The following is a 24,656-nucleotide window of genomic DNA, read 5'->3' as shown; positions in this document are numbered from 1 at the left end:
TTATCTAGCCAAGATAGTGCGATATTGATCTACGATCGGTTTTATTGTATATAATGGCGAAAGAATAGAACTCCTTCTTTTACCAAAGTTGAGCACCACTAATTTGATCTCAATCACAAAAGGAACCCAATTAAGATGGCTGACATAAACATATTTGCACTCGGTGGACAAGACGAAAACGGCAAGAATTGCTATGTTTTAGAGGTTAATCGCGACATTTACGTGATTAACGCGGGGATCAAAGTTCCGATCAACAATCGCTATGGAATTGACGGCATCATCCCGAGTTTTGATTACCTAATCAAGCGCCGTAAATCGGTCAAGGGCATTTTCATTACCCACGCCCACGACGACGTTTTTGCCGCTCTGCCCTGACTGATTATGGATCTTAAGGGCGTCAAGATTTACGCTTCTAACTTCACTAGCAAAGTGATTAAAGACCGCATTGCTAAGTACAAAATAAACCACCACGACTACGAGATTAAAGTGATTAACCGCCGCATGAATTTTGGTTCTTTGGAAGTTGAGCCCTTTGAAGTCGCTAACTCAATCGTTGGTTCGTACTGCTACAAGTTTTTGACGCCCGACGGCGACATTGTTTTTATGTCTAACTTTATCATCGATGACCTTGGTCAATTTGGCAAAACTAGTTTAAACCGTATCGCTCAGCCCAACCGCAAAATTCTTGCGCTCATGTTAGACGCACGCCGCTCTAATTTTCACGGACGTTCCTCGGAGCACAAAAGCGTGGTTCCGATCATCGAACCCCAGTTTAGAAACGCTTCTCCTCAGGAGAGAATTATCGTCGGAGCTTACGACGAAGAAATGTACGTTCTTCAAGAAGTGCTTGAGTTGTGCGTCAAGTACAACCGCCCAGTTGTTTTGTACGGAAGGACTTACCAGACTCTCTACAACTTTCTCAAAACCGAGCACCCTAACTTATCCGAACCGCGCATTTTAGACTACCGCACAATTAGTAAGCACGATAACGCGGTCGTGCTGATCACGGGCACTTGGTCAAGACTTTACCAGCGCTTTGTTCGAATCGCTGAGCGCGCCGATGTTTATCTCAAGTTAAAAAGTAACGATCGGATCGTTATGATCGCACCGCCGATTAACGGTCTTGAAGTAGAGTACACCCAAATGCTCGACAAAGTCACTATGACAACGGCTAATATCACCGAGGTGACTTACAGCGATTACTACTCGCTTCGTCCGGCCGATCTTGACATTCGCGAAACGGTGCGAGTTTTAAAACCGCAGTACTTTATTCCGATTTCGGCTCTTTACCGTTACTTAGTGGTTGCTAAAAATTTAGCGGCTCAAGAAGGCATTACCCAGGACCGATCAATTGTTCTCCAAAACGGCAAAGTGGTGTGACTCCAAAACGGACGTCTCGTTTCCCAGAAGGGACGAATTAAAGAGCAAGACGAAGTCATAATCGATGGTTTTGGAATCGGCGACATTTCCTACGAAGTAATCAAGGAACGGGAAGTTTTATCCGCCAATGGTTTGGTCAGCATTGCGATTCAAATTAACCCGAAGAGCAAAAAAATCGTCCGCGAAAACAGCGCTATCCAGTTTGTGGGCGTGGCCGGCAAGTCTAAAATTGAAGAACTACACGCCTTGACTTGGCAAGTTTTAGAGCAAAAAGTTGAGCAAGCTGAAAAATGGGATATTAAGGAAGTTCAAAACAGCGTTCGAAAAAGGTTGAAAAAATTACTGGTGCGCCTAATTGAAAAGACCCCCATTGTTTTAGTTACCTTTTACGAAGTTTAACGGTGCGAGTTAAGTTTATAATTGTGGCGTAATCCGATGTCAAAAACAAAAAAAGAATCCCCTTACTTGTGGTGAAAAGATCAGAAAATCTTTGGAACTTGCTTACTCATCATGGCGGTTAGTTTCCAAATTTTTGCTTTTTTAGACATTCCGGTCATGACCACTATCCACGGTTACACGGTTGGGTTAATGCTTGGGTTTTACAACCCGCTTTTTTACGCGTTAGTCGTGTACATTGCACTGCGTTACCTAACTAGCGGGCGATTAGTTTTGCCTAAGTGAATCAAAATTAAAACCAGCACTTATTGCGTTTTAGTTGTCTCAATCTTGTTTGTTTCGGCTTCTTCGGGCTATTACCAAACTAACGTGGGGTGGTTCGCGGTTGGTCCCAAAACTTGGGACGCTTTTAACCAGTGGTTCCGTGATTTTACTAGCCAGCGTAACGCTTGGTTTCCGGCCAACACTAACGGCGGGGNAAACCGCCTGAATAAATTTGTTGCGGCTTTGGATGGCGCTTTGTTCAACAAACATTTCGCGGATGTGTTGGCGCAACTCCTTGAGATTATTGACGTTTTTCAAACCGACTTCTTGGGCCAATTTATCGTCTATATCAGGCAGCTGCTTAACTTTAATTTCGTGGATCTTTATTTTGAAAACCGCCGGTTTACCTTGCAAAGATTTAACGTTGTAATCGCTGGGAAAGTTAACCTTGATTTCGCTTTCTTGCCCCTTGCTTAACCCGATCATTTGGTCTTCAAAGCCAGGGATAAATTTTTGGGATCCGATTTCTAAAACGTAGTCTTTAGCCTGGCCGTTTTCAAACGGCTTGCCTTCGACAAGGCCTTCAAAATCAAATTTGACTAGGTGACCTTTTTCGATTTTTCCTTCGTAGGGAACTAACAGAGCGTGTTTCTCGCGCAAGTTTTCCAGCTCTTTTTCGATTTGACTTTCTTGAACCGAAGTCTCTTGGTATTTAACTCCCAAGTTTTTGTAATTGGCCAAATTGATTTTTGGGTAAACAGCGTAACGCAGTTCAATCGTCAGTTCCTGGTCGCTAATTTTGGCGATTTTAGGCACCGGTTGATCGAGCACTTTATCGTCGGGAGAGATTAATTCCTGCGCTTTTTTGACTAGATCATCAAGTATTTTGTCAATCGCTTTGGCTTTAATTTCCCGCTTGCTAATGTGTTGTTTAGCGATTGCTTCGGGCACTTGGCCTTTGCGAAAACCTTTGACCAAAAGCGAGTTGCGCATTTTTTCAAAGCTACTCTTTTGAGCGGTCACCCACTGAGCGCCGTCAACTTCGGCTTTGATGACTAATTCTGATTTTTCGGCGTCAAAAACTTTTTTCATCCTTACATCCTTATGGTTAACCTAGGCTTATGCACACTGATTATACATTATCCAAATTGTTATAAAAACTAATCGGGTAAAATACACTTACCATGTCCAAGCCTCGCCTTGTAACCGGTATTACCGCGACCGGAAAAATAACTTTGGGAAATTACATCGGTGCGATTAAACAGTTAGTTGCTCTGCAAGATCGTTACGATTTGTTTATTTTTGTGGCCGATTTACACGCTTTGACGATCGAAATTGATCCGGAAACTTTGTCATTAAACCGCCAACAAACCGCGGCTCTTTATTTGTCTTGCGGTCTTGACCCTGAGAAGGTGACTTTGTTTTACCAGTCTGACGTGCCGGCCCACAGTCAACTCGCTTGGATTATGCAAAATATCGTCACGGTGGGCGAGTTATCCCGGATGACCCAGTTCAAAGATAAAGGCCAAAAACAAGCTAATCAGACGACGCAAATTCGGGGCGGACTTTTGACTTACCCGACTTTGATGGCCGCCGACATTCTTCTTTACAATCCTAAGTTGGTGCCCGTCGGATCCGACCAGTTGCAACACCTTGAGTTGACGGCTCACTTAGCGCAGCGCTTTAACAATAAGTACGGACCAACTTTTCAAGTGCCCGAGCCGCTTCTGCCGGCCGTCGGAGCCAAAATTATGTCGCTCAGCGATCCGACTAAGAAAATGTCCAAATCGGATCCCAACCCGAAAAGTTTGATCGCTCTGCTTGACGATCCCGAGTTGGCGGCTCAGAAAATTTTGCGTTCAAAAACCGACTCAGAAAACAAAGTTTACTTAGACGACAAAAAACCGGGTATTAAAAACTTGCTAACCATTTACGCCGCTCTGACTAACCAAAGTCTCAAGACAGTCAGTCAAATTTTCGCCGGAGAAAACAGCTATTTACCGCTTAAGCAAGCTCTGGCTCACGAAGTTAAGCAGTGTTTGACGTTAATCCAAAATCGTTACCAACACTATTTAGACCAAGTTGATCAGATCGTGCAAAAAGGCGCTCGCCGTGCTAACCAAGTAGCCGACAAACAGTATCAATTAGTTGCTCAGAAAATCGGTTTAAACTAACTAGAGTCAACGCTAGCAGTGTTAAAGCGACCGTAGTTAAACTTAATTTTAGTCGCGATGATTCAAAGGTCTTTGTCAATGGCGTAAAGTTTCCGAATGATATCGCCTAGTTCTAAAAGCAAAATGGTGGTCGTAATCACTTTTTTATCTTGACCAGTGTAACCAGACTTCAGCGGGATGATTGACCAAGCGTGGTGAAAATTGCTGTTCTTTAAGTAGGCCGAAACTTTTTCAGGTTGGTTGGAATAAATATCTAATTTTACTTTGGAATACTTAGGGTAGATTAAATCAATGATAATGACGCTAACAAAAAGGTAAGTCATGGTACCGATCAAAATTATGAACCACAACTCGTGGCTGTAAGTCGGTCGGTTAAGTCCCACCGAAATTGTGAAGGAAATAGCCACCATGCAAAGAGAGACAAACGTGTTAATCAGACCGACTGATTTTTTGTAGCGGTGCGAAAAGTAATACACGATAATGTCGGTTCCGCCTGTGCCACCACCGGTTTTTCAAGCCACTCCGATCCCGACCGCTACAATGCCAGCGCCGATTGCAGCGAGGAGAATGACTGTTCAACGCTCTGCGCGAATCGACTCGATGTCGCGCCCCGACCAAAAACTTTGGATTCAAAATTCTCCAACTCCGGGAATGAGAAAAAATAGTCCGAAAAGCGCTTGCAAGACTAAAAAGTAGAGCGATTTATAAATGTAACGGGGACTAATTTTTTTCCAAAAAAGCGCGATCAGCGGAATGTTAAGCGCAAAGTAGATTAGCGAAGCAAAGGGCGTTGCCGCGGGCGCCAAGTAAATTGTTAAGTTTGCAAAGGCCATCAGCCCGGTTGGGAAAATGCCGGCTGCGTTGACAAAGGCGTTAATTCCAAACGCGTATAAAAAAGCGGCCCCGATTAGTCAAACCCAGGAAAAGCGTTTCCTTTGCATAAAGAAAGATATTGTTTGCTGTTTCATCTACTGCTCGTTAACTCAAGACCAAACTTCGTAATTTTAAACCAAAAAGTCATTTTAGTCTAATTAAATCTCTTCTCACTTTAATCTTACCGAGAATTTGGTACCCAAAACTTTTTTATTTTGAATGACGCGGAAATAGACTTTGTTTTTGTAAATGTAGTTCAATTTAAGGTGAATTTTGCGGTTGATTCTTTTTTGCACCCACTGTTTGACGGTTAAATCTTGGCTGCTTTCAAAATCAACGTTTTTAATTAGATCGGCCAAAACACGCATTTTTAGATCGCCGCTAACCTCCCAGCGGTTAGGAGCAATTTGGTTAATTAAATGGGAGTTGTCGTGTTCGTCATAAATTTCGCCAAAAATTTCTTCGATGATGTCTTCGACCGTGACTAGACCAACCACGGCGTTTCCTTGCGTTTTGCGGGTTGTCACAAAGGCCATGTGAGTTTTGTTAATGCGTAATTTTTCCAAAACTTTACCGACCAACAAATTTTTGTCAACGTGGGGAATCTTCTGGATGTAATCGGCCGCCGTCCCCAAATTTTTGTGGAGAATGTCTTTTAGCATGACCGCTCCTACGAAACGGTTTCCGCGCATGACTGGGAGACGCGAATGGCCAGTTCGGCGAAAAATTTCGAGCAAGTATTCCAGCGTGTCCTCCACTTTAACGTGGACAAAGTTTTTGCGCAAAGTCATAATGTCCTTGGCTCGGAGTGAGTTAAGACCAATCGCCCGGGAGACAACTAAAGCGCCCTCTTGCTTGATCAATTTTTGCCGGGTGGCGATGGACAAGATTTCACGAATTTCTTTTTCGGTGATGTTAGTTTTAGAGGAAAGAGCAATCCGTGAGAAAGGAAAGGTGAGCGGGAAAAGCAAAATGTTGAAAAATTCCATTAAATAGACCACTTTGGATAGATAGCCGTAAGAATAACGCTTAGCCAGTAGTTTGGGAATGATTTCGCCAAATAGGACGATCACCGGCGTTACGATGGCCGTAACAATGATCGGCACTAACGGTGAGTTAACCATGTTGGAATTAGTCACCATGCTAGTAATCAAAGTGGTTGAAATAGAGGAAAAGGCGATGTTGACCAAGTTGTTACCAAGTAAGATAGTCGCCAGCGTTCATCCGAAAGATTTGTAGTGTTTTTTGATCAAGCGGGCCGAGCGAATGTTTTTGCGCAAGTTTTTTTCAATCGTGTACTTGGAAACGGACGAGTAGGCTGTTTCAGCTGCCGAAAAAAACATTGAGAAGAAAAGCAACAAAATTAAGACGATTACAAACGCTAATTGAAGAGCTCACGACATTGCTAGTCCTTCTTATCGGTGAACAGACTGTAACTAGGGTTAAAAGAGAGCATCAAATTGCCAGTCGCTCCGTTGCGGTGTTTAGCCACGATGATTTCGGTCTGATCTATTTCCGAGTTTAAATTTTTGTCGCGCTTATAGTAAGCTTCGCGGTAGAGAAAGACGATTAAGTCAGCGTCTTGTTCAATTGCACCTGATTCACGTAGGTCGGACATCATCGGTATTTTGCTTTCGCGCTGTTCCACCCGGCGCGAAAGCTGTGAGAGAGCCACGATCGGAATGTCAAGTTCGCGGGCTAATTTTTTGAGCGTGCTAGAGATAAGACTCACTTCCATCTGGCGGTTTTCCGACAGACGGTTGGTAATCGAGATCAGTTGCAAATAATCAATCACCAGCAAGTCAATTTGTGCCACTTTGGCTAGGCGCCGAGCTTTTCAGACTAAATCAGCTAATTTGAGTCCCGGCGAATCATCAACTCATAAATTTAACTTTTTGATTTCGCGTGTAGCGACGTACATTTTGCGCGTTTCGTTGGGAGTTAAGTTTTTGGGGTGACGAATTTTGTTGCCGTGGATAAAACTAAACGAAGCTAAGATGCGGTTGAAAAGTTGCACTGACGACATTTCTAGCGAAAATATTCCCACCCGCTTGTGCTTAGCGATGTTAGTTGCGACGTTTAAAGCAAACGCAGTTTTTCCCATTGAAGGACGCGCCGCCACAATGATTAGGTCACCGTTTTGAAATCCCAAAGTTAATTCATCAAAGGAAGGAAAGTCGGTTGGTAGACCGGAGACGGTTTTTCCGCTGACTTTTTGCTCGATTTCGTAGATGGTTCTCTCAATAATTTTTTCAGCACCCACAAAATCGCGGTATTCAAAACTGCGGCTTTGCGAAATTTCTCGTTGGAACTCCTGGATTAAATCGTCCGGGTCTTGTCTTTCATCGGTGATTTTTTGGTTAACGCGCTTAAGCATGGCTTTAATTTTGCGGCGTTGCGAGCGTTTAGCGATTTCGCGGACGTACTTGTCCAAATTAGTCCGGATCCCGGCTAAGTCAATCAGTTGGGACAAGTAGGTTTGGGCTGTCGTGTTTTGGAACGTCTGGTGGGTCTTAACTGTGTTGAGAATTTCTTGGAGAACGAGCGACTGTTCGATTTCCACGTTGTCTTGGAGCAGCTGGAGAATTGCTTGGTAAATTACGCGGTGTTTCTCCTGTTCAAAGTCTTCGACCTGGAGATAGCCACGCACCTTGTCAATTAAGGCTGGTTCAATGAATAAAAGTCCCAGCAGTTCCGCTTCAATTTGCAAATTGTCAACTTTAGTTTCCATTGCTTTTCACCTCGATCGGAAGCCAAGCGGTAATATCTTTGGAAAGTTTAATTGGAACTTTTGTTTTTCCCAAAGCACTTATTTTGATGTTTTCAATCCAAAAGGGGTTGATTTCAATTTGATGCTGGCGCAGTTCTTTGCAAATTTGTTTGCGGGTGATTGAACCGTGAACGCGCTGGTTAACCACTTTGAGATTGAAGGTGAAAGCAAGGTTTTCAATTGCGCTTTTGAGTTGCGCGAGTTTAAAACTGCGTAGCTCAGATTTTTGTTTCAGATCGGTAATTTTTTTCTCTAGGAGATGCTTAGTTTTTAGATTGTAGGGAACAGCTACTCGGCGTTTAATCAAGTAGTTTTTAGCGTAGCCGTCTTTGACCTCAACCACTTGGTAGGCCTTGCCTAACTCGCTGTCTTCAAGCAAAATAACCCGCATTATTTATCGCCTTTCCGGGAGACGATTGCTTGAATTACGTTGTCAAGGAAAACGTTGAGCGGTTCGGTTGACTGAGCCGCGCTAGCTCCAAAGTGTCCGCCACCACCGACTTGCTCAGCAATGGTTTGGACGTTGGTGTTAATCCCGCGCGCCGAAAGTTTCCAAACTTTTTTGCCGGGAGTTTTGGCGATCACAAAAGCCGCCTTGCGACCTTGGGTCCGTAAAATTTCGTCAGCTGCCAGCGAAACAATGTCATCGGGCACTTCGCCATCGTAAGCAGCTAGAAAATAGCCTTCTTTAACTTCGCGAAGTTCACTCAAAATAGCGTTAACCAGCATTGAGTATTTGCTCGGAATTTTCAAAATTTCGGAGGCGATTTGCGATTGAGCGCCGTGTTTTTCTAGCCAAGAAGCGGCGTCAAAGGTTTTGGAAGAAATCGATTTTTGAAATTGTTTGGTATCAAGGTAGATGCCGTTCAGCATCAGTTGGACCGAATTTTTGGACGGTTTGACCGCGTAGCGGGAAAAAATCAGCATTTCAGTGACTATTTCGGAAGTGGAAGAAGCGAACGTGTCAATGTAAATGTTTTCGATTGGTATTTCGTTGGGTAGTTGACTGGCGCGGTGGTGGTCAATTACGTAAACATTGCTTAAGTTAGCCTTGTCAAACGCGCGCGGGTTTTCAATCCGGCTTATTTCGGCTGTGTCAACGATAAAAATCACCGTTCCCCGGGAAGTGAGTTTTTGGGCTCGAGCCGGGGTGATGAAAATCTCAAGTTCGTCGCGCTCAAAGAAGTCATCAAGCACTTTTTCGACGGTTTTATCGTAAATTTTGTTTTGAATGTATATCGGTTTACCGATGTTTTTGAGTAGTTCGTACACTCCAAAAGCGGCTCCGATCGCATCAAGATCGGCGTCAATGTGACCGTAAATGATCACGTTTCGCACCGACGCTTGGCGAACTTTTTCCTCAATCATGGAGGTAATTTGTTTAATTTTAACCCGCGAACTAGGAGCTGCAATCTCGGTCTTAGCTCCGAAGTAGCGCGGTTTTAAGTTGCTGTATTCAACCGCCACTTGATCGCCGCCGCGCGACTGAGCTTGAAGCAGTCCATCTTTGGCTAGTTCAAGCAACTCTTTTTGTTGAGCTGATCCGGCACCAAAACCAATTGAAATCGTCAAGCGAACGCCATTCATCACGTTTTCGTTGCGCACTTCATCAAGAAAACTAAACTCTTGACGTTTAAATTCTTCCAGCACGCTTTCGTTGCAGACCAAGATGTATTTGCCGTGTACGTACTGACGGTAAATGATGTTGTAGCGGTTTACGAGTTGGTCTAGCATCTTTAAAACGATCGTTTGGACTCGGTAAAGTTCGTCTTCGGGCAAAACACCTTGGAGTTGTTGGTAGTTATCAATCTCAAGTTCTCCAAAAACAACTTTTTCGTCGCGGTAAGCGCGGAGCAGATTTTGTTCGGTTGTCACATCTTTGACTACGATCGTGCGGTTGTGGGCGTTGACTTGCGCTTCGTAAACCAGAGCGTTAGCTTCAAAGCGAAATTTATCTTTGCCAGACTGAAGTTTTTCGGCAAAGTCTTCTCCCAGCACGTTTAAATCTTGACCGATCAACGTTTTTTCAAAACGTTCGTCTACAAACCGCGAAACCCAAATAATTTCGCCGTCCTTGCTAAAAATAATCACGCCTACGCCGGTCGTGTTGATGAGATCATCGACGTAAAACTCGTACGAATTACCGATGTTTTCCCGCCGTCTTTTGATCGACCAGTAGTTGTTAGCACCGAGCATCAAAAGCATCACAATCGTGGCGGCTAAAAGTCCGACAAGCACCATTCGGTAAGTAAAACTGATCCGGAAGTAAAACCCGAGCAAGACAATGATGGTTAAGTAAGTTGCGAATAGCAAAGCGCTGAAAATAATCACGGCTAAGCTTGAACGTTTAATTTTCATCTTCACCAAAAATTATATAGTGATTTACTTTCCGAGCCATGCTTAAAACACCCAACCAAAACTCTCCGATCGTTAACTGGTTTTTGCCCGCTTGATTAAAATCTAAAATAGTCGTTATTAGCGTTTGATTCTTTCGTTGCTGTAAGGTAGCAAAGCCATGTAACGAGCTCTTTTGATGGCGTTAGAAATTGCCCGTTGCTGGAGAGCGCTGACTCCGGTGACGCGGGCTGGCAAAATTCGACCGTGAATGTTAATGAACTTACTTAGTAATTCGACGTTTTTGTAGTCCACGTACTTGACTTCACGCCCTATGTACTGGTTCTTGCGGCGACGTTTACCGCCCTTAACTTTTGAACGAGGTTTAGTTTTTCGAATCGTCATAAACTTTCCTTTACTTTTGATGGGTTAAAGATCAAGGTCCCAAGGCACGTCGCTTTCGGCCAACTCATCTTTCTTTTGGTCGGAAGCAAGATTTTCATCTTTGATGCTAGGTTTTTCGTCTTGATCGGCGTTAATTTGTAACTCCTGGGTGCGGGAGATGCTTTGGTTTTGATTGCGCGCTTCGGCGACTGATTTAGTTTCTAGGGCGCTCACGTGATCGCCGGTAATTTCGTAACGAACAACAACTTGGTTATTTCTGTCTTGGTAGACCGAGGAAGTAAACCAACCTTCAACTGCGATTAGAGCGCCTTTTTTGAGGTATTTTTCCACAAATTCAGCTTGTTGGCGCCAAACTACGATGGGAACAAAATCGGCTTGGTTACGAGCCACTGGCCGGTTGACAGCGATTCTGAACCGCGCGTACTTAACTCCTAGACTAGTTTGGAAGACGTTCGGATCTTTAACTATTCGCCCGACGAGCATAACTTTGTTCATTTTACTTTTCCTTTTCTGCGTTTGTTTGGTTAACTTCTTGAGTCGCATCACCTTCTGTTGGACTTGATTTAACTAGGTTTTGCGAATCAGGGGTTGAGGCTGGTTTTTTTGACCATTCCCGCGCGGGTCGTTCAGAGCTTCAACGCGGCTTTTCACCCGTTTGGTGACGGTGCAAAGATCGCGAACCGGGACGAGGTTTGCGGTCAGTTTTTTCTTGGTCTAAGTTGACAACCAAGTAGCGCCAAACATTTTTGTTTAAGTTGGCTCGGCGGGTGAACTCCGCGATACTGCTGGCATCGGTTTCAATGTTGATTAAAACGTACTTAGCGGTCAGAGAATTGTTAATCGGGTATGCGAGCTGATTTTTTTCAAAGGGACTAACTTTGTAAGCGTCATTCTTAAAAACTTCTTGGGCAAGACTTTCGGCTTGCTGGCTGTCAGCCTTGGGATCGACTATCAGCAAAATTTCATACTTAGGCATTTAAATGCCTCCTTTGGACGTGTGACCCTGGGTTAGGGTAGGAGCATTTGCTCAAGCGCATTATAAACCATTTGGATCGCCAAGGTGTGTCCGAATTGCCTTGGCTAAAATCTCGACGGACTCTTTTTTGCGAACCGATAAGTAAAAGTAACGCTTTCCGAGTTGCACAGCTGATTTGGCTAGCGAACTTTTTTGGCTTTGGTTGACTAAATCGTACTTGGTAAAAACAATCCAGATTTGGTAGTCATCTCTTTGTTCGAGCAAGTCGATTCATTTTTGATCAATCGGCAAAATTTGGCGTCGACTATCGATCAGCAGGAGGACAATTTTCAATTTTTGTCGTTTAAGAAAATAGTCGCGCACCATTTTCTCAAAGGCACGACTTTGACTCTGACTTAGCTTGGCGTAGCCATAACCGGGTAGGTCCACCAGGTCGTACTCCCCCTGGTTGGAAAATAAGTTAATTAGTCGGGTTCGACCGGGGGTTTTTGAGGCGTAGGCTAACTTCTTAAAGCCAGTTAGAGCGTTAATTAAACTTGACTTACCGACGTTAGAACGACCAATTAGCGCTACTTCGCGCTGATTTTGGTCGGGCAACTGCCCGATGTTCTGGGCCGAAAGAAGAATTTTTCACATTGTCTTACAAGTTGACCAAGTACTTAAGACTGCGCACGTACTGGGCCACGTAAGAACTTTCGTTATCGTACCAAGCGACTAACTTATGCATTTTTTTGCCATCAACATCGATCGTTTGCGTCAATTTGGCGTCTAAAATTGAGCCTTGCAAAGATCCGATCACATCGCTAGAAACAATCGGTTCTTCGGTGTAACCAAACGATTCCGAAGACGCTTCGCGCAGCGCTTGATTAATTTGATCCTTGTCAACGTTTTTAGCCAGCTCTACCACCAGGTCAACGACTGATCCAGTTACGACCGGAACTCGCATCGCAATTCCGTCTAATCGACCTTTGAGTTCGGGGATCACTAGACCAATCGCCGCCGCAGCTCCGGTGGAAGTCGGCACGATGTTAACAGCGGCCGCGCGCGCTCTTCTTAAATCGCTGTGGGGAGCATCAACTAACCTTTGGTCGGCCGTGTAAGCGTGAACTGTCGTCATAAAACCGCGCGTAATTTTAAATTTTTCGTGGAGCACCTTAACCACTGGCGCCAAACAGTTAGTTGTGCACGAAGCAGCCGATACGATTTGATCGCTGCTTTTAAGACTTTGGTGGTTGACTCCGTAAACAATCGTTTTCATGTCGCCCGAACCAGGCGCTGAGATGAGCACTTTTTGAGCACCGGCTTTGATGTGTTTGCTGGCCGCTTCCTTGCTCCTAAAAAAACCAGTTGCTTCGACCACGGCTTGAACGCCGATCTTTTTTCACGGTAAGTTTTCTGGATCACGCTCAGAAAAAACCGCAATTTTTTGACCACCCACGATTAGTAAGTTGTCGCCCACTTCAACCGGTAAGTCAAATTTTCCCTGGGCTGAATCGTATTTAAGTAGGTGCGCTAAAACGTTAGGGGCCGTCAAATCGTTGATAGCTACCACCTCAAAATTTTTGTCCTTAATAATTTGTCGGAAGACGAGTCTCCCGATCCTACCAAAGCCGTTAATGGCGATTTTTTTCATATGTTATCTCCCGGGTTGTCAAACTCTTTTTCACATTATACGGCAATTTAAATGTCGCGATTTTTGAGTTCCAGCGGCTCAGAAAGTTGACTAATTTTACTAATTAAAGCTTGGGCTTTGTGCAGTTCAGGCAATCGTTGGTTCTGGGTTTTAGCTTGGATTTGCAAAAGTTTTTCCAGTGGGTAAGGCGAACTAAAAAAGGTTGGCTTTTGTTTTTCTAGGCGGTAAGCAAAAATTTGGTACAAGAATTCGTCACGAAACCAAGCCGTGATAATTTCGTTGCCGATGTCATCGCAAAAAAGAAAGTCGACGTTTTTAAGCAAATTTTTTAAATTGTCGTATTCTTCGTTTTGCTGAAAAGCGCGGCGAACATAATTAACTAAGTCGGGCATGAAAACGTAACCTACTTCGTAATTATTTTTGGCAAGTTTTTTCACCATTCTTTTAAGTATGAACGTTTTGCCTGTGCCGTGCTTACCCCACAAATAAAGCCCTTTTTTGCTTTGATCGGGATTTTCAAAGAAAGCGCGGATCCACTTAGCGATTTCAATCCGGCTCGGTTTGATCCAAAATTCTTTGTGGTTTTCAAAGTCAACCGCCTGGATATGGTCGGTGACAATCCGCTTGAGATAAAGGTTTTTTTGCCCGTGGGGTGAAAGCACCTCCATCCGGCGCACTTGTCCGCTGTCGGTTAAGTAGAAAGAAATTCAGTAGGGATGTTCTGAACTTTCGCTCTGTTCGCTCATGTCAATCATGATCGGAATCGCCTGGATCATTTGTTGTTTAGTGAGATTAAGTTCGCGCACGCGCTCAGCAATCCGCTTGTTTTGAAGCAGTTCGGCCAAAATTTCTTGCACATTCAGGTCGTCCATTAAAACTCCCCTAAATCTTCAAAAAGTTTCTTAAGATTAATTTTTTGTTGTCCTTTGGGCGCTGATTGAGAAGTTTCAATCAGAGCGTCTTCGGAGTTAAAAATCAGTTTGGATTCGCGGGCCCGACTGAGCTCGCTCCGCACTTCTTCAAGCGTGGTAATTTGTTTGTGTTTTAAATCTTGGGCGATTTTCAAAACGTGGTTAGCATTAACTTTTCCATCGTTAACTTGGAAAGAGTAGTCGGTAATCGTGTTGACGATCGGACTTAAGTAACCGAGTTTAGCGATTTGCTCAAAAACCGCTAATAGGCTCGGCGAGGGTCGCTGCTTAGTCAAGTAGTGGAAGTATTGGCCGCTTGGCAAAGAGTTAATCGCGTCTCGGGGATTTTCAAACTGGGCCAGATCTATTTCCAAGGTGTTTTCGTTAGTGGAAAAATCAAGCGCCTGTGAGCCAAAAACTTCCGGAAATTTAGCGGTGTTTTCGGCCATCGTCTGCTTAGAAAACTGGTTCTCACTGACGCTCAAAAGTAGGTACTGGAAAAAATCACGACTAGTTTTTTGCTTCAGCAAGTTGAGTAAAAGCCGGTTTTTTAAAAACATTTTCCTTTCCAGCGGTAAGTTAATCACGATCAAAGTTTGCGATTGATCGTGGCTGACGTAAGTGCGCACTAAACCAGCGCCACCCAAAGTTTGGAAAGCCGTCTCGATTTGTTGCTCGTCTAAGCCTAAATTTTCTGCGATGAATCTAAAAGGTAAATAGTTTTGGCTTTGCCGCGCGATTTTTGCGTAGTCAAGTAGTAAGCGGTAGAGGGCGGTGGCCTGAAGGCCGACGATCGGTTGGTAAAAACTGCCGAGACAAAGCAGTTGATCTTTGTTAAGAAAGACATTTTTTTCAACGATGAAAAATTTTGGCATTAGGGGACAGATCCGATTGAGCGGACTCAAAAATTAGGAACAAATTAACTATAACATTGCCCAAATTAGTCCCACTTATTTCCTTAAAAACGGTCTTATTTTTCCGAGTTTATCCACATTAGCCGCCCCTAAAAAGCACGTTATCAGCGGTTTTTAGGGCAAAAATTGACTTATCAACACCCGCGATTTGTGAACAAATCGGCCTAAAACTCAACCGGGTCTATTTCGGCCTTCAATTTGTTAACCAACGAGTATAACTCGTACTTTTGGAAGAACTTAAGTCCGAAAAAGAGGTTTTTTTGTTCGTACTTGAGTTCGTCTAAGTTAAAAGGTACCTCCAGGTGTTTTTCCAGTCGCACTAATTGGCGCGTTAAAAAGGCCTGCTCCCGGTCTTTGGTCAGTTTGGAGGCGACGCCCGCGGGCAGGTCGGCCAGATGGGCGTAAATTTTTTCCAGCGATCCGTATTCCCCAAGCAGTTTGAGCGCCGTTTTGGGACCCACGCCAGTTATGCCCGGCAAATTGTCGGAATTATCACCGACTAGACTTTTGTAGTCGACGATTTGCTCGGGAGCCAAACCGGTTAAATTTTTAAAATTTTCCGAGTTTAAAACGAGCGGTTTTTTCCGTCCACTCTGCGGTGAGACTAGACTAACGCTGGGCGCTACCAGTTGCCAAAGGTCGCGGTCCCCGGAAAAAACCGTCACCGTCAGTTGATTTTGGTATTTGTTGACAATGCTGGCGATTAAATCATCGGCCTCGTAACCGGCTAAGGAATAGTGTTTAATTTTTAAACTGTCGAGCATTTCGTGCATGATCGGAATCTGTTGCTTAAGCGGCTGGGGAGCTTGAATGCGGTTCGCTTTGTAGCGCTCACACATCTCGTGTCGCTTAGTTTTCTGGCCGGTGTCAAAAGCTACGAACAAGTAATTAGGTTGGTGGCTGAAGACAAGATTGAGCATCATCCGGCCAAAGGTGAGCAAGGCGTTGACGGGCAAGTTAGCCGAGTTGGTCAAAATTTCTCTCCCGGGCGTCATCGTCCCGTAGTAAGCTCGAAAAAACAGAGAATTACCGTCCACGAGAACCATTTTTTTATTGTTTGTCAACTTCCACTTCCTTCCAGTCGCTTTCTAAACTTCAGATCAAATTACCTTGGCGCTTAGACCGCTTAATTTTACCCTGGTAAAGTCGACCAGCGGTAGTGCTCTTGGCGATTTGTTTTCAGTAGGTTGGAAAAACTAACACTTCGGTGCCAAAGGAGGAATCGATTAAGTAGAGCACCCCCATTCTCTGACGTTCTTTGGTCAGAGTTGTAAATCTTTTTTCTAGTCAGACCACAATTTGGTGGGCTTGATCGAGCGGTAAGTTAATCAATTTGACTGTCTGTTCGTAGGGAGCGGTGAAATAGTTACTGACTTGGAGACTGGTCGTTTCAACTTCCCACTTGGCTTGCTGGTAGTTATTGGGCGGCACTTGTTCAATTTGGGGTAGTTCGGCCAAACTCTCCTTAACTTTTCCGTCCACAACTACCATTGATGCGTAGCGGACTAACTTACTCAAGTTATGGATTAAAGTGCTCGTATCTAAGAAAGCGCGAAAAGCGCTCGCTTTGGCTAAAGAATTAATTAGGCCGTCATTCAGTTTGACAATTTTGCAAGCTTGGAGAGTGGTTATCAAATTTTTGAACGGCAATATTTGGCGGGCTTGGACGATTTTACCGTAGGCATTTTCGCCCACGCCTTTGACAATCGTGAGGGGCAGAACTAATCTTTTGTTTTGGTTACTAACCACATCGAGCGAATTAACAATGTCGGGTCCAGAGGTAAATATGTTTTTACTTTTAGCCTCTTGAATGTAGTTGCGGATCAAGACGGGCGAATCAAGCGCCGAGTTCATGATCGCCGTGTAGAACTCGATCGGAAAACGGGCTTTTAAGTAAGCTAAACGGTAGGCCAGCATCGCGTAGGCCACGGCGTGCGACTTGTTAAAACCGTACTCGGCAAATTTTTCAATGTACTGGTAAACGCGCTCAGTCAGCTGGTTTGAATGACCTTTGCTCCGGGCTCCATCAAAAAACTCTTGCTTAACCGAGTTGAGTAGTTGCGAGTTTTTCTTGCTAATCGCTCAGCGCAAAACGTCGGCTCGACCGGGGGACATGCCCGCGAAAAACTGGGCGATTTGGATAATTTGCTCTTGGTAAACGATAATCCCGTAAGTCGATGCCAAAACGGGATCAATGCTCGGGTCAAGTTTTGGGATTGAATGCCCTCTTTTGCCAGCCACGTACAAATCAATGTTATCCATCGGCCCCGGCCGGTAAAGTGAAATAATCGCGATCACATCGTTGAGCGAAGATACTTGAACTTTTACCAGCGTTTTTTTCATGCCGAAAGATGACTCTAATTGAAAAATACCGCTTGTGTCACCAGCGGTTAAAAGTTGGTTGGTCGCTTTATCATCGAAAGGGATTTGACGCAGATTAATTCTTCTGCGGTAGTTTTTCTGCACCTCTCGCTGCACGGCTTGCAAAACCGTTAAATTGCGCAAACCGAGAATGTCAATTTTAAGTAGTCCCTGCTGCTCAAGGTAGTCCATTGAAAATTGAATTTGGTTAAGTTCTTGGTAGCCCTTCAAAGTCGGCGCGCGACTAGTGATCGGGCGCCTGTTCAAAACCACCCCAGCTGCGTGGGTACCCAGTTGGCGCGGCAACCCTTCGATTAAAGTGGCTTTGCTGACGAGCGCTTGGAGCGTCTTGTTTTGATCAACGCTCATTTTATAAGCTTTGTTGCGTCGGTAAGTTTGCTCAAGCGTGAAGTTATTGGGCACTAGGCGGGTTAGTTGTTCAACTAAGGCTACGTTGACACCTAAAAATCGGCCCGCGTCGCGGAGAGCCATTTTGGCGCCGAGTCGTTGGAAAGTTGTGATTAAAGCAACGTGCTCAGAACCGTACTTATCAAACAAATAGCGGAGAATTTCTAAACGTCGGTTATCTTGAAAATCAATGTCAATGTCGGGGAGAGTGTTTCGCTCTAAATTAAGAAAACGTTCAAAAACTAAGTCAAACCGAAGCGGATCCACTTCGGTAATCATCAAAAGATAGGCCACTAACGAACCAGCGGCCGAACCTCGACCCGGGCCGACGAGAATGTCTTGACTTCTCGCCCAGGCGACTAGGTCGTAAATAATTAAAAAATAGTTGGCAAAACCGAGCTGCTCAATGATCGCTAGTTCGTGTTCAGCCCGCCTCGTGTAGAGTACTTTGTTTTTTGGATCAAGTCCTAGAGCGTCAATTTTTTGCTGGACAAGTTCTTCCAAAAATTGCTCCGGTTTTTGGGGTGTTTTGGTGTCAAACAAAGGCAGGTCAATTTTAGGTGCGGGAAACTCTAGGTTAATTTGGCTGACAAGGTTGAGCGCCTTTTTGACCGCCTGATGTTTGCTCGGCGCCTCAAACTGGTAAGGTGCAAAATTGAGCGCCGCTTTCCCAAAGCGGTTCTCAATGCTGCGCAGTATTTCTAAAGCCTCGTTCTCTTTTTCGGACTCCAAAATGCGCGTTTCAGGCACGTAAACAGCTCCGCTGACTGAGCTAGCGGGGTCGCTTACGCCGACCCAATAATTAGTTACGGTCAACTTTTCCTGGCGCTCTTGATAGTAGCCTAAGCGCGGGTGGTCAATTACAAATAGGTTAGCTGGCTTAATGTCGCTCAACTGAACCGCTTGTCCGTGCATTTTTTGTGACGATAAACGAATAAGTTCCAAGTAGCCCGCGTAATTTTGCGCGATCAAAATCAGCCGGTAGTTTTCTACGTCAAGATCAAGTCCTACCACCGGTTTTATTTGGTTTTGCTGGCATTTATAGACAAATTCACTCACGCCGTGCAAAACATTGTGGTCGGTGATCGCTAGGGCGGACAGTTTTTTTTGCTTAGCAAAGTCAATTAGTTTGTCAATTTTAATCGTTGACTCCAACAAAGAGTACTCCGTTGCGGTGTGAAGAGATGTAAAACTGACCATAGAGTAATTATAGTGGTTCTAGTTTAGAAGACTTTGCCGGCGGAACAATCCCGGAAAATTAGCGTTTGGACTGGGTAAATTCGTACACCAGGCACTGGTTCTGAAGGGCATCCTCTTCCAGTTGGCTGAGAAACGGTTGCATTTTTGCTTCCAATTTAGCCGCTACGATTTGCTTGGGTTGAGTGGTTGGGCTAGTCGGAGCAAAAAGTTCACAAGTTTCTTGGGCGGGTAAAATTGAGAAGTCGTAAGTTCCGTACTTTTTAGCTTTAGCGATGATTTCTAACTTGTCAAAAGTTAAAAGCGGTCGGTAAATCGGTAGCTGCGTTTGAGAAGAGATGGTAGCGATTGATTCTAAAGTTTGCGACGCTACTTGACCAAGACTTTCGCCGTTTGAGATACCAAGGTAACTTTCTCTTTGGCAAATCTGGTCGGCAATGCGGTAAAAAGAGCGCCGCATCAAGTTAATGCGGTAACTAGTTTTTTCCGTAAGCGCAATTAAGTTGAGTAGTTTGGAAAAGTTGATTTGGAATAGACGGGCATGAGTTTGGTAACGGGTGGTAAACTTAATAATTTCGTGAACCTTAAGAGCGCTTTTAGGATCCGTACTCGGCGGGGTAATGAAGTTGAGAAAATCAACGTGGACGCCGCGCTTCATCATTTCTAGGGCCGCGACTGGTGAATCAATCCCGCCCGAAATGAGGTGCAAAGTTTGGCCGTTTATTCCGGTTGGCAAGCCGCCTAGTCCGGGTCGCCTTTCCCAAAACAAATAGGCCTGTTTTTGTCGAATTTCTAGTTCAAGGTTAAAATCGGGATTTTTTAGGTTGACCCGCGCGTGCGGGTGGCGTTTGTCCACGATAGATCCGAGCAACTTTTCTAGCGCCGAAGTCGTTTCGGGATAATCTTTTCAGTGGCGGTTGACGCTGATGCGAAAACTTTGTTGAGACGGCGGTAAGTTAATTTTTTCGACAACCGACCTTAAAGTCTTCGGATCATGGCTGAGCGCCTGAACCGGCGAATAGGAACTAATTCCAAACACATAAGCTAACTTTTCTAAGTTAGCCAGACTGTAGGGAACAAACAGGCGGTCAAACTCGCTCTTAACTTTGACACCTAAATTAGCATGGATGTTTTTGATTAACTGACCCATGAATTCGCGGCGGTTTTTTCCCTTCAAAGTTAGTTCGCCCAGACGGACCAAAATTAAATTATGTTTAAGCATACTTGGCTTCCCCAAGGTAAACAATGATTGCGTTGAGAGCTTCGCTGTACTGACCGGCCATGAAGTCCTTTTCTGCTTTAGACAAAACGTAGGCTAAACGTTTGTTAAGTCCCCGCTGAATCGACAGTTCTTTAATCATGTTTTTTGCCATGCGAGCGATTTGTAAATCTAGGTTGACCGCTTGGTAAAGTTTGGCGATTTGCTGGGTGAGTTGGTCAATTTTTTCGCTGGTGCCAAGATCAACTTCTTTCTCAAAAGCGAGCAGGTTAATTTGCGAAATTTGCCTTTGAACCGCTGTCAAACTTTTTTTTCGTTCGGGGTTAAGGACGATTTTATGGGTCCGCAGTTCAAAAATCAACTCTTCCACAGCCGATTTAAGTTTCCGAAATTTATTTTGGTACTTAACCGATTTAACGCTCAAATCTCAAATTAACTTCTCGCAGTGGTTAGCCAAATTGACCATTTGACTAATTTGCAAAACAATCGTTTTCATTTGTTCAATTTTTCTTAAAGCGGAAACGCTGTGGCTGGCGATGGCAGTTTTTCATTCTTGGTAATTTTCTAGGGTGACTTTATTTTGTCGGTCGAGAGCGTCAAAGTTATCCAGCAACTCGTGACCGATTTGCCGACCTTGTTCAACGGCAGAGCGGTACATTTTTCGCAGTTTATGGATGTGATTTTGCAGTCTTTGAAACTCGCTAGTCAAACTTTGGTAGTGCTTTTTAAACAACTTGCGCGACTCCACTTCAACGTAAAAATCTTTTTCAAACTTGCTAATCATTTGGTGGCATCCAATCAGCGAAAGTTTGCACTTTTCTAAGTCAAGATTTTCAAAGTAAAGTCGTGCTTGCTGGTGGATTTTAACGATTTTTTTGATTTTGTTTTCCACATTAACTGACCGGGCCGAGTTTTTTCCCAGGCAACTTTGGTAACTCTTGGCCAGTCGGGAAGTTCTCTCGGGTACGCGGGCGTAAAGATGGTTACGAATCACCGGCGCTTGATCAATCGTAATTGCTAGGTCAAGAATCGCTTTTTCGTACCGGTTGAGTCATTTGAGCGAGGCCCGGTTTTTACCTAGGTCAAGTGTCCGTTCAAACTCTTTTTCGTAGTCGTTAAGAGTTTGAAGCGTCTTATCAATTTTGTGGGCGACTGGGTTGAGCAAAACGCGGTGGTCTCGGTACTGCTGAATGATAGTCCGCAAGTTGTTTTTAAGGTAAATCATTTCCGCCCGAATGAACTGGTTTTTACGCGTAAACTGCTGGGCAATTTTTTCAAATTTTTCTCCGCTGTTTTCAAAAGTTTCAACTTGGGTACGTAAGTGGGCGGTGCCGACTTTGAATTCTTTGCGCGACAAGCGGTGAACTTGTTTTTCAAACGCCTTAAAAGCAACTCGGGCACTCTTGTGGTTAGTTTCAATTTCATCGTAAGAATTGATCAACTGCTCCAAAAGTGGACGGTACTGCTCGTTTGACTGGGCAATGCGTTTAATTTGGACAATCACCCGGTCTGCTTTGAGTAAAATTCCGCCGCTAAGACGGTTGTTAATTTTTTGGAGTCAGTTATTTCTTAGTTTGCGCTGACCGTTAAAACCAAAGTAAAGTAGCAACACAAAGATAAACAAACTGAGAAAGAAAGCGATCATAATCAGCGAGATGCGTAACTGCGGAGACATGGAGACATTATATGACCTGGGAGAGACTTTTTTAGCCTTCGTGAAACAACCATTCTTTGCGTTATCATTTTCTTAATAAACAAATGAGGATGGAGTACCCAATAAAATGAAAAATTTTAGTTTTTTGAAACGGTTCAAAAACTTAAAAACTGGTGCTAAAGTTTACGTCATCTTGTGGTTTTTGACTGGTCTTATTTTGGTGTCTTTGGTGGTCGTTTTGGTGACCTTGGCCGCGGCAAGTCAAGCTCGTCAAGAGGAGGGTCGTTGAAAAATAAATTACACCGAGCAAATGCGGGCCTGTTTAAACGATCCGCATACGACTGCCCAAGCGACCGAGGGCATCATTGATCCAGACCAGATTGACGTAACCCAGAGCGTGCGCGAAGGTTACCAGCCGATCAAAGGCGTTAAAACACTCGCTGATCTTTTAACCCATCGGTCAGCCAATTTACACTACGATTTGACTGGCGAGCGAGCTCCGCTGGGTAACTTGGTAATTTTGGCCGATCAAAACGGCGACTGGCAAGAGGTGCCGGTTTGACATTTGGCAGAGTGACCAACCGTTCCAACTTTAGCGGCTCAGATTGTTCAAAACATTCAGGCCGGTTTAGCGCTCGTTTTTGTCTTATTTTTGACAGCGGCAATCTTTACCACCGTGGGCGTAGCTGTTCATAGTAAGCGAACTACTAAGCAGGTGAGTCATGGCTAAAACCATTTCCGCTCACTTTAGTCTAGCGCGCGTAGTCGCTTCCCTAGGTCGGATTGGCAAAGCTTTGATGTTTCCGATCGCGGTTCTACCGATCGCGGCGCTGTTTTTACGTATCGGTGCCCAGGTGCCCCAGGACACGCCTTTTAGCGCTTTTGTGCACCAAGTGATTTTTGGCGCTGGCAACATTGTTTTTGCTAATTTACCGATCATTTTTGCGGTTGGAGTGGGTTTTGGCTTGACCAAAGATAACCGCGGCGAAGCGGCTCTGAGCGCTTTTCTAGGCATGGCCCTTCTAGCGGTTTTAATGCGAAGCGATGGGGTTGATTTGCCTGACAAAATTTACGGCTCAATTAACTTTTCCTTAGCTGCGGGCGCCGATCCTTCGACGANTCGCTTCGCAACTTTCAACGCTTGATTTCGTGCGCGATTACGTTAACGCGGTGCTCAAGAAGTACACTTCGCAAAAAGGTCTGATAGCCGAAGGTCGCGACACCACTTTTCGCGTTTTACCCCAGGCCGAGATTAAAGTTTACCTTGACACCAAACCCGAAATTCGTGCTCAGCGGCGGGTTAACCAAAACAAAACGCTCGGTTACGAAACAAATTACCAACAAATTTTGGCTGAGATCCAAGCCCGAGACCACCGCGATCAAAACCGTCAGCTGGATCCGCTCCAGAAAGTGCCCGGCGTACAAGTGTTAGATGCTTCTCACTTAAGCGTGGAACAAACTGTCGAAAAGATCAACCAAATCATTAAAACCAAGTTAGGACTCAATCCGCCTAATGGCTAACTTAATCGCGATTGTGGGCCGTCCTAACGTCGGTAAATCAACGCTTTTTAACCGCCTTAGTAAAACGCGTCAAGCAATCACAAGTTCTAGGCCGGGCACGACTCGGGACCGCAATTTTGCCCAGGTAGTTCACGAGGGAACGACTTTAACTTTGGTTGACACCGGGGGTTTAGAAGTTAAACCTGACAGCAATCAAATTAGCCAGCAAACCGAGTTTGCCATTGCTAAGGCAGATGTAATTCTTTTCGTGGTTGACGGACGCGTTAGTTTGGTTGAAGATGACTTGCGAGTGGCGAAAATGCTGCGGCAAACTAGTCGACCAGTTTTGGTGTTGGCCAATAAAATGGAGCAGAGCACCCCGCTTGATCAGTCACTATGATCGCTTGGTTATCCGATCGTAGAAATCGCCGCTTTGCACGGAATAGGCACATCTGATGTATGGGATTGACTGCGGCCACACCTTAAAAAAGGATTGACTGCGGCGGACGACCTCTGCCCTAAGTTAGTCATCCTAGGTCAAACTAACGTTGGTAAATCATCGCTTCTCAACGTTTTAAGCGGTCAGCATCGCTCAATCGTTTCGAGTCAAAAACACACCACTCGCGACGCCGTGAACGAAAAAATAAAGTTGGCCGGCCGGGACGTAGAAATTATTGATACGGCTGGCTTAAGACGTAAGTCACGTTTAGAAGAAGACGTAGCCTACTTTGCTTACCTGCGGACTCAGCAAGCCCTAGAAAGCGCCACGGTTGTGATGTTAGTTTTGGATGCCAGTCAGCGCCTAGCCCACTTTGATGCTCGCATCATTGGTTACGTTGAGGAAGAAAAAAAACCGTTTTTAATCGTGGTCAACAAGTGGGATTTGGTTAGTTCTCAAACTAGTTGCGCTAAATTTCAAAGCAATTTAGTGGCTAAATGACCCTTTTTAAAGTGGGTCCCAGTCGTTTGCGTTTCGGCGTTGCGGAAAGAAAAAATTCACCAAATCGGTCAAACTTTCGGCAAAATTCTAAGCGGTTTAAAAACAAAGATCCCCACCCGTCATCTCAACGATTTAATCAATGACGTTCAAACAATTAAACCAGCGCCTAGTTACCGGGGAAAGAGACTGGAAATATTTTTTGGTCAGCAAGTCCAAGCCAGAACCCCGACTTTCAAACTTTTTGTTAACGACAAAAAATTGGCCCACTTTTCTTACTTACGTTTCATTGAAAACCAAATACGTGAAATTTATCCTTTGTGAGGCGTGCCGATTCGTTTTTTATTAGA

The 24,656-nt window shown here is 44.5% G+C and overlaps 12 protein-coding genes across 12 annotated transcripts; 3 read left to right on the top strand and 9 right to left on the bottom strand.

Moving 5' to 3' along the window:
- The first annotated feature begins 381 nt into the window (after positions 1 to 381).
- On the top strand, positions 382 to 1,380 carry LOC111627226 (ribonuclease J 2-like). Its single transcript, XM_023370796.1, has one exon. It carries the CDS (start codon positions 382 to 384, stop codon positions 1,378 to 1,380), a length of 999 nt encoding a protein of 332 aa, XP_023226564.1.
- Positions 1,381 to 2,100: 720 nt separating this feature from the next.
- On the bottom strand, positions 2,101 to 3,132 carry LOC111627224 (trigger factor-like). Its single transcript, XM_023370795.1, has one exon. The coding sequence runs from the start codon at positions 3,130 to 3,132 to the stop codon at positions 2,101 to 2,103; it is 1,032 nt and encodes a 343-aa protein (XP_023226563.1).
- A 92-nt stretch (positions 3,133 to 3,224) lies between these two features.
- On the top strand, positions 3,225 to 4,240 carry LOC111627294 (tryptophan--tRNA ligase-like). The gene has a single exon (XM_023370864.1). The coding sequence runs from the start codon at positions 3,225 to 3,227 to the stop codon at positions 4,212 to 4,214; it is 990 nt and encodes a 329-aa protein (XP_023226632.1). The 3' UTR covers positions 4,215 to 4,240.
- A 1,017-nt stretch (positions 4,241 to 5,257) lies between these two features.
- On the bottom strand, positions 5,258 to 6,229 carry LOC111627223 (UPF0053 protein MG146-like). Its single transcript, XM_023370794.1, has one exon. It carries the CDS (start codon positions 6,227 to 6,229, stop codon positions 5,258 to 5,260), a length of 972 nt encoding a protein of 323 aa, XP_023226562.1.
- A 737-nt stretch (positions 6,230 to 6,966) lies between these two features.
- Positions 6,967 to 7,818, bottom strand: LOC111627222 (replicative DNA helicase-like). Its single transcript, XM_023370793.1, has one exon. It carries the CDS (start codon positions 7,816 to 7,818, stop codon positions 6,967 to 6,969), a length of 852 nt encoding a protein of 283 aa, XP_023226561.1.
- A 429-nt stretch (positions 7,819 to 8,247) lies between these two features.
- On the bottom strand, positions 8,248 to 10,098 carry LOC111627221 (cyclic-di-AMP phosphodiesterase GdpP-like). Its single transcript, XM_023370792.1, has one exon. The coding sequence runs from the start codon at positions 10,096 to 10,098 to the stop codon at positions 8,248 to 8,250; it is 1,851 nt and encodes a 616-aa protein (XP_023226560.1).
- Positions 10,099 to 10,620: 522 nt separating this feature from the next.
- Positions 10,621 to 11,139, bottom strand: LOC111627220 (single-stranded DNA-binding protein 1-like). Its single transcript, XM_023370791.1, has one exon. It carries the CDS (start codon positions 11,137 to 11,139, stop codon positions 10,621 to 10,623), a length of 519 nt encoding a protein of 172 aa, XP_023226559.1.
- A 1,073-nt stretch (positions 11,140 to 12,212) lies between these two features.
- On the bottom strand, positions 12,213 to 13,205 carry LOC111627219 (glyceraldehyde-3-phosphate dehydrogenase-like). Its single transcript, XM_023370790.1, is given in 1 exon segment — positions 12,213 to 13,205. A coding segment is annotated over 1 exon segment (993 nt).
- A 1,989-nt stretch (positions 13,206 to 15,194) lies between these two features.
- LOC111627218 (5'-3' exonuclease-like) lies at positions 15,195 to 16,076 on the bottom strand. Its single transcript, XM_023370789.1, has one exon. The coding sequence runs from the start codon at positions 16,074 to 16,076 to the stop codon at positions 15,195 to 15,197; it is 882 nt and encodes a 293-aa protein (XP_023226557.1).
- A 241-nt stretch (positions 16,077 to 16,317) lies between these two features.
- On the bottom strand, positions 16,318 to 18,999 carry LOC111627217 (DNA polymerase III subunit alpha-like). Its single transcript, XM_023370786.1, is given in 1 exon segment — positions 16,318 to 18,999. A coding segment is annotated over 1 exon segment (2,682 nt).
- Positions 19,000 to 19,057: 58 nt separating this feature from the next.
- On the bottom strand, positions 19,058 to 19,657 carry LOC111627216 (probable tRNA sulfurtransferase). The gene has a single exon (XM_023370785.1). The coding sequence runs from the start codon at positions 19,655 to 19,657 to the stop codon at positions 19,058 to 19,060; it is 600 nt and encodes a 199-aa protein (XP_023226553.1).
- Positions 19,658 to 22,179: 2,522 nt separating this feature from the next.
- LOC111627215 (cytidylate kinase-like) lies at positions 22,180 to 23,390 on the top strand. Its single transcript, XM_023370784.1, has 2 exons — positions 22,180 to 22,425; positions 22,965 to 23,390. The coding sequence occupies exons 1-2, from the start codon at positions 22,180 to 22,182 to the stop codon at positions 23,388 to 23,390; spliced, it is 672 nt and encodes a 223-aa protein (XP_023226552.1).
- The last annotated feature ends 1,266 nt before the right edge of the window (positions 23,391 to 24,656 follow it).

Source organism: Centruroides sculpturatus, unplaced genomic scaffold (genome assembly GCF_000671375.1).
Source record: "Centruroides sculpturatus isolate CEXI.00-Female unplaced genomic scaffold, Cexi_2.0 scaffold597, whole genome shotgun sequence".
In the NCBI taxonomy this organism is placed as follows: domain Eukaryota; kingdom Metazoa; phylum Arthropoda; class Arachnida; order Scorpiones; family Buthidae; genus Centruroides; species Centruroides sculpturatus.
This window is presented reverse-complemented; position numbering and strand designations above follow the sequence as displayed.